At 40.6% G+C, this 12,684-nt stretch overlaps 2 protein-coding genes across 5 annotated transcripts in view; one reads left to right on the top strand and one right to left on the bottom strand.

Annotated features, from left to right (window-relative positions):
• NEB (nebulin) overlaps nt 1–8,117 on the top strand; it is a 200,323-nt gene extending 192,206 nt beyond the window's left edge. Inside the window, exons 161-164 of the mRNA XM_038422666.2 lie at nt 123–215; nt 1,570–1,719; nt 2,865–2,974; nt 3,941–8,117. Coding sequence (XP_038278594.2) covers nt 123–215; nt 1,570–1,719; nt 2,865–2,974; nt 3,941–4,114 — 527 coding nt within the window. The 3' untranslated portion in view covers nt 4,115–8,117. The remainder of the gene's footprint in view (nt 1–122; nt 216–1,569; nt 1,720–2,864; nt 2,975–3,940) is intronic.
• A 2,565-nt stretch (nt 8,118–10,682) lies between these two features.
• Nucleotides 10,683–12,684, bottom strand: part of RIF1 (replication timing regulatory factor 1) — a 56,071-nt gene continuing 54,069 nt past the window's right edge. For all 4 annotated transcript variants that reach the window (XM_038422667.2, XM_038422668.2, XM_038422671.2 and 1 more), the window contains 2 exons: nt 12,397–12,505; nt 10,683–11,914 (listed from right to left, as the gene is read on the bottom strand). In XM_038422667.2, the coding sequence (XP_038278595.1) occupies nt 11,694–11,914; nt 12,397–12,505 (330 nt within the window). In that variant the 3' untranslated portion in view covers nt 10,683–11,693. The remainder of the gene's footprint in view (nt 11,915–12,396; nt 12,506–12,684) is intronic.

Below are 12,684 nucleotides of genomic sequence, written 5' to 3'. Positions count from 1 at the left end.
ATATTCAGCTCCAAGAGACAAAATTATTGCATATAGGAACCTCTTATGTTCCTATTCTTTTCCTGTTCAAGATGTAAGTGGACTTTTGGATAGTTGGTAAAAACAGTACATTTCTCTTTCAGGTCTTCGTGTGTGGCGCACTAATCCTGGATCAGTCTTTGACTATGACCCAGCTGAAGACAACATTCAGTCTAGAAGCTTACACATGATTTCTGGTGTGTCCCACAATAGCTGCTGTTGACCAGATGTTCTGTTCAACACAGCGGGTGGTCAAATGTTGTTATTTGAAATGTATGTTTTTAGACAGATCAACTCTCTACCTACTATCCAACGAAGACTGAATTCCATCAGCAGGTTAAGGAATACAACTGAATAGATTTCCGTGCTGACTTCTGGAAGCACTTTATTAAATAGGGCTAGAATTCTCAAACCCACCTAGGGACGAACTTCCCACTGAAAGACAACAGGAATTGCCTTTGAAAATCCAAGCCTACATGGCTATATGTTTAAACTTATCTAGTTGTACAAATAGGTAGCTGGATATTTGATATTGCTAATCTTCAGAAAACAGATATTATTCAACCTCAAGTATATACATATATATATTATGCCTTTAACCCAGATGCATTAGATTGTTTGTATTGTCTACTGCTGGCTTAAATCACTGTATTTATAGCTTGCTTATCAAATGTGCTTCTTTCATTACTTATCTAAAATGAAATGCCTGCAGAGCTGTTAGTCTTCTTTTTCTTACGCCCTTTCATTTTTAGAGAAAGCTCTGTACTGCAAGCACTAATAAGAAAAATGTTCAGCAACGTTGACCCAGCTTTGTGTTACTTGGGTGGGGGCGGAGGTTGATTTATGAATACATATTGCATCCTCCATGGTTTGGAAAATTCCAATCTAGTAAGAGTGATGACCAAAAGGGAGTTGTGTTCAGCTTCAGGTTTCATTAATGTTTATAAATGGCCCTGTTAATTTGATTTATTATGTTAATAACTTAACTGAGCCCAAGTGCTTTTAAAATATCACATTTTGCTTATTCCAAAGAAAGTGATAGTTAAATGCTGGCAATGTAGGTACCAACCAACAGATACAGAAAAGGGAACATGAAGAGAAGTAGAGCACCTGCCCTATAACTAGAGGGAGAAGTAGATGAGCAGGAGAGAATGTTAGAAAACAACAGGCACAATTGTGATGTTCCTAATTTTTTTTTTTTTAATACAAAGAGCAATATTTTTATTCAGTTAGGCTACAATTCTATCATGAAGTCTCCCTTCAGTAACACTGCAGCTATATGTGTAGGTGAGAATCCTACTCTGAAACCTACTTGTGTGGTTTCTCCATTAGCTTTCTAAGCAGCAGTAATATTTAGAATGTAAGTAACTTTTGTTAGCTGCTAATACCTACCATGCCAGAATCTCTCCAGCTTACTGTACACCAACATAACTTCACTCACACCAATAGTAATGCACTGTTAGAGAAAAATATGGCCTTTAGTAACAGAGTACCACTGAAGTAAATAGGTCCAGGCACTCTATCTGGTTTCTGCTTGTTCTCCTCCTCCAGTCCAAGCCCAGCGCCGCAGCCGGGAGCAATCCCGATCAGCTAGTGCATTAAGCCTCAGCGCCGGGGATGAGAAATCTGAGCATTCAGAAGGTGCTGATCACCACCTGTCTTATTACAGCAATGGAGGCCTCTTCACCACAACTACAACAGGTAGGAAGAGAACAAAATCTTGGAGGATCTCAGGATGAAAAAGACTCGGGTTGCCCAGTCTCACTTCTCCTTTGCATTTTGTAAAATAGCGCCCTACCTCATTCTTATTAGTGCTTCATCTAACCTGCATGTCAATAGAGCGATGGATGGTGTTAACCATGAGGACATTTCCTAATTCTGATGTATTTAACAACATAGGGACAGGCCAGTTCTTAAGGGCTAAAGAAGTGGGGCGACAAGGGCCTTGCCTGGAGAAAGGAAGACATTCTAGTTGGACTATACTGAGACACTTGCCTGCTGCGAGTCCTGATGACTAGCTCACCTATACCAGGAATCCTTTCTCCCTAAGCGTGTGTGTCTCACATATCATAGCTCACTCTCTTGCTGTCCAGGAAGCAGCAGGGGAGGAGGTGGCACATGCTGGCTGAATGGACTGGGGGAGGGAGAAGTTGACACATCCCTTACGCTATGAAAGCATGGGGTCAATGACTGAGTCTCTCTCTCTCTCTCTCCCCCCCTTTTGGGGGAGGGGCTCTCTTCCAGCATTCTGTAGGAAGGGGATGGCTGGGGAAAAGGGGAGGGATTATATGAGTGAGAAGGGATGTTTAACTCCTACTGGAGAATTTTTGGCTCACATCCCTCAGCTTTGAAACCTCAGGGAAAAGATATTGCAGTACTTCAGAGATGGTTAAAGCAATGGTACTAAGAGTTAGGACTCCTGGATTCTATTCCCAGCTGTGTAATAGACTGTGACACATATGGCCGAGACATGTGAAACAACTGGTCCAATCTTTGAACCTCATAACCCTGTGAGGTAGATATTATGGCCCTTTTAAATATCTGAACCCCATTCACGATACTCAGATGAAAGGTTTGATTAAAAAAACCCTAACGATACATTTTAGCCATTACAAAAACATAACTACACAATCTTGAGACAGTAGCTGAGACCTCAGCTGATGTACATTGGCATTGGTTCAAATGACATTAATCTGATTTTCACAGGTGATGATTTGACCAAGTATCTTTATTCATGTTAAAAATACTATTTGTATGCAAAGTTCTTAGCTCTGGAAAAACTGGAGGAGGGAGGGAGAAATAATCCTCCAAATCATTTACCATTTAAACAATCTTTTCTTTTGCAGTTGCTTACAAACAAGCTAAAACTATAGAACTGCCACAACAAAGATCTTCTTCTGTTGCCACCCAGCTGACAACAGTGTCTTCCGTTCCCTCTCACCCATCTACCACGGGTGTAAGTAAAAATGACGACATTGTTTGTGGACTGTCAGTCCCAAGTTGTTTTACTAGCTACAGTACAATTAATGGTTGTGAGATTTTTCTTTAGCCACTTTCACCTTTTCCCCATGGTGGCCATACTGAATAAACAGGCTCAGTTTAGAACTAGTGCCATTTATGCACCTAAGGCCTTCTATTGACTGCAGCATTTGAAATCTCCTGTGACTTAGAACAGAGGCCTGGCTTCCCCAAGTTTAAGTAGTTTAGACAGGTTGAACAACATTGGTGCTCATCAATGCTTCAGGGACCCCCAAGGCACATCACATGCAGAAACTGATTCAGTAGCAGATGTGCCAGTATTCCACACTGACACACAGTGGAAGGACTGGGCAAAATGATACATAAGCAGGAATGGCATGAGCGCCAGCCCAGACCTGAAAATGACATATTAGACTTCTCACCCTCTAGGGGTTGCTTTTTAAACCTAAAGCCAGGGACCACCATTAGCTGAGGGTATGCAAGTTAAATGATGGATTCTAGCTGTGGCCAGGGAGACCATTCCAGGGGGAATGCAAGGTGTGTATAGTGCTGCCCTCAGCAAGAGTTCTGCAAGGGGAGGGTAGCTTAAAATTGGTGGCTAGAGCTCGGTACAAGTCTGCCATTTAAAGTTGCCCAAATGATACACTAAGATAGGGTATCCCTTTTTTGGGCTCCAGCCTCCTTCACAAAATGGACATTTCAGACTGTGCGGTGTGACCTCCAACCTAACCTTTTCTCCCACCCCAAGTTGGGAAGGCATGGAATACATGGCTGGAAACTACAGAGTTTATTTATTGGGAAGGAGGGGAGGGAGAATCAGGCTAAATATTTACAGGCATAAAGAGTATAAAATTGAATCCTTAGGTGGTACACTGCTGCCTTATAACCTGTTGAATAATTTGTGGCTCTCTTAGTATAATGACTTTTTTTTTTTTTTAAATAGAAGACGTACCGTGCCATGTATGACTACATGGCATCTGATGCTGATGAAGTTTCCTTCAAAGATGGAGATGCAATTGTAAATGTCCAAGCTATTGATGAAGGCTGGATGTATGGGACTGTACAAAGAACTGGCAAGACTGGCATGCTTCCAGCCAACTATGTAGAAGCTGTCTAAATGAAAATTAGGTCTTCCATAAAGCGTATCTACATGATCAAAACACATAGGCACTTTTTTTTTTAAACCACAAATCAGACTGGCCACTATAAATTAAACCCTTTCTAAAGTGCCTATTGTTTTCCCCACTTGATGGTGTCTTATGAATTGTCATTCTGAAAAAAATATAACAAAATGTTTAAAAAAAAATTTACAATTCATTTCTGATGAGAATGTTTGCTAACACACTAGTAGTCCCTAGAGCAGTGTGTTCTTCTAAACTAACGTTTTAGGACTGGACTTGTTCATAAAAAACTATTACAATGCCATCTTCCCTAAGTTATTTTTACGCAAGCAAAATTTTGACACAAAGGGTTCTGAGTACCTTTTGGTTTAGAATCCAGTTGAATTTTACAGTATTCAAATATAATTTTAAAAAGTCTGCATTGTTGTTGGTTTTACTGGTTTTCCTATCATGCACCCTAAGATTTTTCTATGCTGTTCTAAAAATGTTTGAATATATTTATTGTTCCCAATAAGCAACATGTAAACTCAACAACTCAAACCAGCCACAAGTAAACATAGAAAAAGCCTCTCCTCTCTCCTGCTTGCTGAGCACTGATGCATGTTTTTTCATCTGATTGTGGTGGTGTCAGTAGTCACTAATTTACAGGAAAACAGCTTTCTAAGTTCACATTTCTGCAGTATGATTGATGCATTAACTTTGGGTCAAGAACAGTGAAACGATCTGCATATTAAACACAATCTTGCTACAAAACAATCTTGTCTGAAAATCCTTGAATTATACATATTCAAAGATCTTTATTCCATTGTTACAAGCTATAGTTGAGGCCAAGATTTTAAACAGAATTCAGAAAAGAAATGGACATACATTCATGTGGATAACAAAAACTTCAGTTACATTAGTATCTTTTTTTAAAACCAGTAAGTTTGAAAGGCACTTAAAACTTCAGGGCATTAACTAATCTCTAACTGAGGGTTTGGGAAGAAATTATGGGCAAATTAATTAACTTCCTCCCATCTAGTGCTGGCCCATCAGACAGAATACTGTAGTACAGGTACCAGTGATCTAATGATCCAATATGAAAATGTCTAATGTTCCATTTATCAGCAGGTTAAATTTTACAGCAAAGTGGACCGAGCAGCCTGATGAATATCTCTAGAAGACTGAAGCCTCTCCTTTGGCTATGTTACCTGAATATTTTCAGCACAAACTCACTCATGTTCTGGGGACCTGTGGTTTTCGGTTGCCACACCATGACACCTGGTCCTGGAGAACAGCGCTTTCTTACCAATAACCTCCTTTCTGTTAATTGTGTCTCCTACAATTCTTGATGTCTTGACTGTTCTCCTCTGATCTGCTTCTGGTGAGCTGCAGCGAGAGTTTTGGAGTTGCGTGGTCTGGCCATTGCTCCCTCCGCTCACTCCAAGATGAATTATTTCCAAGCTGTAAAACTTGCATAACATTAACAAATATTCCAGAGATAACAAAATTATGTACATTGGACCAAAGATCAGTAGTCATATGGTAATGTTTCCACTTAATATCTGGGCAGAATTGTGGGAGATGCTGCTAGCAGAAAGAAAATTATTGGTGAGAAATTTTCCATTCTGCAGCTCTGTGTCCTCCACAGTTCTTGAAGTCTGTGAAGTAGTGAACACTGAACAGATGTAGGGAAGGTTATAGAAAAGGTAAAAAAAGGGAAAAATAGTGTCCTTCCCCATCTGAATTATTTGCTCAGAGGGCAAAATCATTTACAGGCCACCATCCGCAGCACTTTCCTGCCAAAGGATGCCTCTGCAAAGGACAGGAAGTCCACCTTGTAGTGCTTCACAAACAAGTGTCTGCTGTGGATGTATTAGCTTGTTTTGTCCTCTGAGTCGCCAGAGTTTGCATAGTGTGTGGACTGATCCCTTCTGGAATGGGGAATCTCTGGAAGCCTTCTATGCTTCCACAATGTGTGATCTAATTACTTAGTGCTTCCAAGTCCTCTATTGTTGAGTCCTTGCCCTTTTGGATGGAAAGATACAACAGGACCCCTGCTCTCTTCATGGATTCTACATTTGAGGTAAATTTTCAGAGTGCTTCTAACATTTAACGTGTGCCACTTCTCCTTCGTGGGGTGTTGTGTCAGACAGAATGAAGGTAGAACCCCTTTTTGGGAAACATGGAAAGAAGAGTTCACCTTTAGGATAAGTGATCCCAGAGTCCTGAGCTCCACCTTGTCCTCACGTACCATGCAGTAAGGTTTCTGCATAGAAAGCGACATGAGCTCCGACATTTGCCTGGCAGACATGATGGCTATCAGAAAGCAAGTTTTCATTGACAAATAAAATGGTGACACTGACACCAGTGGTTCACAGGGGTGTTGTCAGGGCTCTCAGTACAAATGGCAAGTCTCACTCGGGATAAAGAGGTCTAGTTGCCCACTTGGCTAACTGGACTGCCCTAAGGAATCTACCTGGGGGTCCTTTACCAGACAGCCCCTAAATCCTACAAATGTCACACTGCTAAGGGCAGACACCTGATGTGCAATGGCACTGGGTTGGTATCTTTGTCAAAGACTTATTGAAGAAAATAAGATAGCTGGAATTCCTGGGTTTCTAGGATTACCTGTATGTTTCTGGCAAAGTTGCAAAATTCTGTCCAGACAGGAGTATGCTTTCAAGGCTGATACTCTTAAAAGAAAGAAATGTTCTGATGAGTTTGAAGGACAGACCTAATGATACTACTAATGATTCTCCTTCAGTAGCCAAGCTGTTAGATGGTGTCTGTTTGGGTTTGCTGGAAGCAGAGGACCTGGTGAGATATCCTGCTTCTTTGGGAGTTGTAGTGGGGGGTCCCAATTTCAGCTCTACCAGGTCCAAAACCAGGATCTGCTTGACCAGTGCAGGATTACTAATATTACTGTCAGTTGTTATTTTATTTTCTGGACCACCTTTCCTAATAACGGGGAGGGTGGAATGCATACAGGGGGTCCTGCAGCCATCTGTGTGATAAGGCATCTTTCTGAATGCATCTGTGGTTAAGTACTTTGGTCTCTTCACATTTATGTGGTTTGCAAATAGGTCAGTTGAGGGCAGGCCAAACAACTCTACAATTTACTTGACAACTTCCTGATTCAAGCACAACTTAGAGCTGTTCACCTTGCGCCTGCCAAGCCAGTCTGCCTTCTGGTTCAGGTTTTCCTTTATGTGAACTGCCCTGAGGGACAGAAAAGAATGCTCCACCCACTGCATGATTTCCATTGCTTTGCCATATAGTGCTGGGCTTCTTGTTCTCTCCTCATTGTTCACATACGCAACCATGGTCCTGTTGTCTGATCAGGATGTGGTTCCCTCTAGGCTGGACTGGAAACTTCATAGTGCTAGCTTGACCACTCTACAAGGTTTATGCTGTGAGTCCTTTCCTCCATGTTCCAGATGCCTTGAGCTGTTTGAGACCCCAAGTGTGCTCCCCAGTGCCACCGGCTAATGTTAGTTGTGAGGATCAAGAGAGGTGGAAGGCACATGCATTCACCCTTGCAGACAATTGCCCTGGGCTAACCATCATTTTAAGGAGTTAAACCTGCACTGGAACTCTCACTTGACCTTTCATGCATTCCAGGAAGTGGTCTCATACCTTTAAGACGAAGCCTGGAAGGTCCCTGACGTTTGACTGCACCCATGGAGTGATTTCTATGCTTGATACAAGAAGGTCTAGCAGTTGAAGGCACAATAGTGTCTTGCAGTTCCAAAACAATGTGATGTCCTGAATCTTCTGGAACCTCTCTAGAGATTGATTTGTCCTTGCTATCGAGGTGGCTGTGTGCACTCTTATGTGAGTTAGTTGGGTGGATGGAAGCAAGGAGTTTTTCTTGATACTGATGATCAAGCCATGGGCCTGAAGGAGATTCAACGTCAAGAACGTAGTTGTGTGTGCCAGTGATGGCGGTGGAGCTCATTAAGATGTCGTCCAGGAAGTGGCACAGATTGTTTCCCTGTGAGCTGAGTCTGAAATATGATTTCCACCATCAACTTTGTAAAGATCTAAGGAGAGCCAATCACAAGCTGAATGGGAGCATCTGATACTGATAACACTTCCTGCCACAGGATCCTGCAGTGTGATTGGGAGATCCAAGGACGTCAAAAAATCACCCTGGGACAGGGATGACACCATAGAAATTAGGACTTCGTCCAGAACTTTGTTTCCTTCATCCACTTGTTAAGCCACCTGAAATCTAGAATGGCTTGAAATCCTCTTGTACACTTCTGAATGAAGAAAATAGATGAAAGATTCTCAGAGCTGTATTCCAAGTGAACGATCTCTTATTCCTATATCCAAGAGGTGAGAAATCTCATTCTGTATTAAAGCACATTTTATGGGGGTGTTCAAGGCGGGGAACTGGATGAAAAGTGATAGAATGGAGTCTAACTAGATGGAGGATCCCTAGCTCATTATCTCCCTGACCCACTGGTCTGTGGACCAGAGCCACTAACTTTTGTTTTTGCCAGTAGGTGCTTTTGAAGAGGAGTGTGTGTTGGGGGGGGACTCTGCCAGTTTTGGGGGGGGAGGCTAATTTCAGCATATTTATACACGTTTTTCATATTCTAGTTATTGAAGGTGTATCACTGGTATCTTTACTATTTTAATAATGATTCAATTGTTATGAACTATATAATTACATTATCATGAATTACAGTATATTAAAATCATTGCAATCACAAGCTGTCTTCACTAATATCCTAGTTTAAAGACATTATGTCTCTCTATAGATTTCTGGATGAAACTGTCAGCAATCTTATTTACATTTAGGTTCCCTGGTATTGTTTTGATGCATGTTAAGGACAGTTACATTATTCAGTTGCGTTTGTCCCATTGATGACTGGAGATCATTTTTAAGTCTTCTGAAGCTGGAGAATGAGTTCAGGATGATACAGGCACAGTGAGGAGGATTCTTATGAACGTGCAGTACACTGGAAACATAGTGCTTCCAGAATACTGAAAATGACTCCAAGATCTCTTTCTTGATGGTAATAGCTAATTTAGGACCATCATTTTGTATGTATAATTGGGATTATATTTTGTCTTGTGCATTACTTTGCATTTAACATGGAGTTTAATCTGCCATTTTGTTGTCAAGTGACTCAGTTTTGCAAAATCCCTTTGTAACTCTTCGCAGTCTGTTTTGGACTTAACTGAGTAATTTTTTATCATCTGCAAACTTTGCCACCTCACCGATTACTCCTTTTTGCAGATCATTTATTAATATGTTGATCAGCACTGGTCCCAGACCAGTACAAGCCCCTTGACGGACACCACTATTTACTTCTCTTCATTCTGAAAATGGACCATTTATTCCTATCCTGTGTTTCCTTTTAACTGGAATGCCTGGGAATGCTTTCAGGATATCTAAAGATGCTTAATTTAATTTAATGACAAGCCTTTTGTTATCGCAATCACCCTGCTTCTGTTTATAAACAAACTCCCTGCCCTAAGGGCAGAAGCTGGGAGCAGCACAGAATTCATCACATTCCACACTCAAGCTCTGGCTCCTGGGTGCTGAGCACCCATTATTTTTTTCTCCATGGGTGCTGGAGCCCCGGAGCACCCACAGAGTCAATGCCTATGCTGTGGATGAAACAATCCATTCCTCCAGGAAATGGGAAATTCTGCCCCCAAGCTCCAGCTCTGGGCAGAGACTTATGCAGCCTGTCATGAAAAGGCTTTGGGAGCAACAGTGTTCCCTTGGGGATTTCCTCCCAAGTCACGGTTCCATACTTCCCTCTGGAGAACCTGCTGGTATTCTTGCGAGAATGAAGGCTGAAAGGAACACATTTGTCTGAAGACTGGTCTGTACTCTCTTGTAAAGGCATGGTGGGGTGTTGGAAGGGACCGTTTAGATTTTGTAGCACTATCTGCCACTACCTTGTCTAACTTGGCTCTGAAACGCAGGGCTCCTGTGAATTTGGCAGAACATGGCGCCCACTTTGAGTGGTTATTCACCTTCCAGGAATGGAGCCATAGGTCACTGAGCTGGAGGCCCTGGCTTTGGCTGAGAAACTCATCGCACCCTCTAAGACCTCAGCAACTAAACTATTACCAGGGAAACTTTCTTTAAAATAGAGCCAAAGTCAGGATGGTCTCTATCCTTTGAGGGCTCTGTGATCTTCCAGCCAGGAGGCCTTAAACATCTTTTTTTGACAGTAGCCTCCATTTTTCTATTTGTGAGGAGCCAGCAGAGAGGGCACTATAGCTGAGGCTCTGAGGGGTTCTAACACTTGAATAAAAAACTGGTCCAGGTAGAGGAGGGGCTGTGAGGGAGATCAATGCTCACCACTACCCCAAAGTTTGACAAAAAAGTCCCTCAGGCAGATGCAAAGGCAGGAGCTGTGAAAATCACCACCATAATAAGCACTATAAAGAAAAGGTTGAGTAGACCCTTCAGACAGCGTTTGCCAGGAGAGTTCTGACCACTGTCTGAGACATATCTTCAGACAAGTTTCACGTGCACCATACGTTCACCAAAAAAAGCAATAAGAATTTCTATTTGCAAGAATTTCTATTTCTATAAGACTGCATTAACCGTTAGAGAACTATTCATTGTTTTATTTGTACATACAGAAGTCCTAAAAACAGCTGCAGTAATCACATTACGTGACCGTCCATTCTGAAATCTACAGTACATTATATACAAATTATATTTCCAAAATAAAACCCAAGAACTCTCACTAAACAAGGTCGTTGAGAAGCAGCAGTGCATTCCATGCAATCAAAATTCAAAATCATAAATTATAACCAACATCTGCAACCATAAGTCTATACATAATATACAAAATTGTGCATGTCAAATCTACTTCTGTGTAAGATTTTTCCAGTGGGACATAACACTGCTGCACATAACATTGTAAGGGCACATGAAAGGAGCCTGAGAAGTTCTGCAGCAAACCCTTATGACCTCATAAGCCAATTCTATTACCAGCTTTACCTTTTGAGGTCTATAAAAATGCATGCAAAAATAGACTAACTCAGGTGCTTGACAACTGGACCTTACTGAGATGTGAAAGATACTACTGTAAGGAATTAGTCAAGAATAACACATCTCAATATGAAATAGGGTCTAAACCAGAAGGAATTCCTCTCAAAATATCAGCAATTTAAAAGAACATCACAGGAGCATTAGGTAAAACTGAGCAACACTTTCTGGTTTCAATTAATTAGAGTTCTGAGATATATAAACTTTTTACATTTAATAAGGCTTCACAGGAATAAAAACACTTTACATTTGAAAAATATTTAAGATTATTTAGGTTTCACAGTCTTTGCTATTGCATATCTTAAGTTTACTTTTAAGTTACTTGAAAGACTATGCACAGCTATAAAACAAATACTTTTAACATGGAAATGATCCCACAAATTAAAAAAAAATTAAGCAACACACCATGATACACTGTCTCCCTCTGTGTTAAAAAGTTTGCCATTGCATAAATGTTCAGTTTTTTATGGAATACTTCATATCAGTCAAATATAAAAAACTTGTTTTCAAAAACTGTTGTATATCAAAACCTCCTGCTTGAAAAGTGTTTCAAGTACAAATGACTAAACAGAGCTTTCATGGGGTGCTGACTTCCAACGGGACTGCAAATTTTTCATAATACAGTTTGTCATGCTACCAAGTTTCTCTTGCATTTCAAAAAGTTGGCTCCCTGAATAACTGTGGAGATCTTCAGAAGTTAGCTGAGCAGCAAGTGCACTGACCTGGCTCAAGAGATCTGTTGTGGGCTGTCCATCTGTGCTCAAGGCAACTTGTTCACTCAAATCTAAAATAAAGAAACAAAAGTGATTAACATACACTGTTGTAAATGTATCTTACTTTTAATCTGAGTGAAATTTATTGGTATGGAAGGGTTATGAGTTTCTGCTATGAAAAAATGTGTTTAAGTTGTCTATATCACATTTATGGCACCAACATAATTCAGCTGCTGAATGCGGAAAATTTAAAAATATTCCACTTTGATATGAATTCGTTAGCATGTTTATAAAAGTCTTCTATTTGTGTTCTAACTAGTATCAATGACATGTAGCAAAGTACTGATAAACGTGATCGCCTCAAAACCAGCGCAATTCAGCTACACAGCAGTTTTAAGAAGCTACCATCACGCAAAAGTATTAATCGGTTTAACTGAATTTGTCACACTACTCAAACTAAGAAAGCTACAAGTTACACTTATATTATGACAAGGACAGGAGAGCAAGTGACAAAACCCAAATCTGAAGTCAAACAAGATAATGCAATGTTTACCAGTTGCAAGTCTTTCTTCATCTGTGGAAAAAGGTTTCTCATCTATGACATTTTCTGCCTTCTCTCTGTCTTCAAGGACTGCAATTTCATCAAATCCACGAGCCTTCACCTACAGATTTAATTAGGAAAAAGATCAGAAAGGAAAGAAGAGTTTTCCCCAAAAGGAGGCAGTCTGAAATCCCATGGTGGAAAGCACTTATAAAATTTAAAAAACTGTGATTTTAATTTCACAATTTTTAAAACACAACTGCTGTTTAACCATATTACCGTGGTCATTACCTTGGTAAA

Source organism: Dermochelys coriacea, chromosome 11 (genome assembly GCF_009764565.3).
Source record: "Dermochelys coriacea isolate rDerCor1 chromosome 11, rDerCor1.pri.v4, whole genome shotgun sequence".
NCBI lineage: Eukaryota > Metazoa > Chordata > Testudines > Dermochelyidae > Dermochelys > Dermochelys coriacea.
The sequence above is the reverse complement of the archived record's forward strand: the minus strand, read 5'-3'. Positions and strand labels throughout refer to the sequence as shown.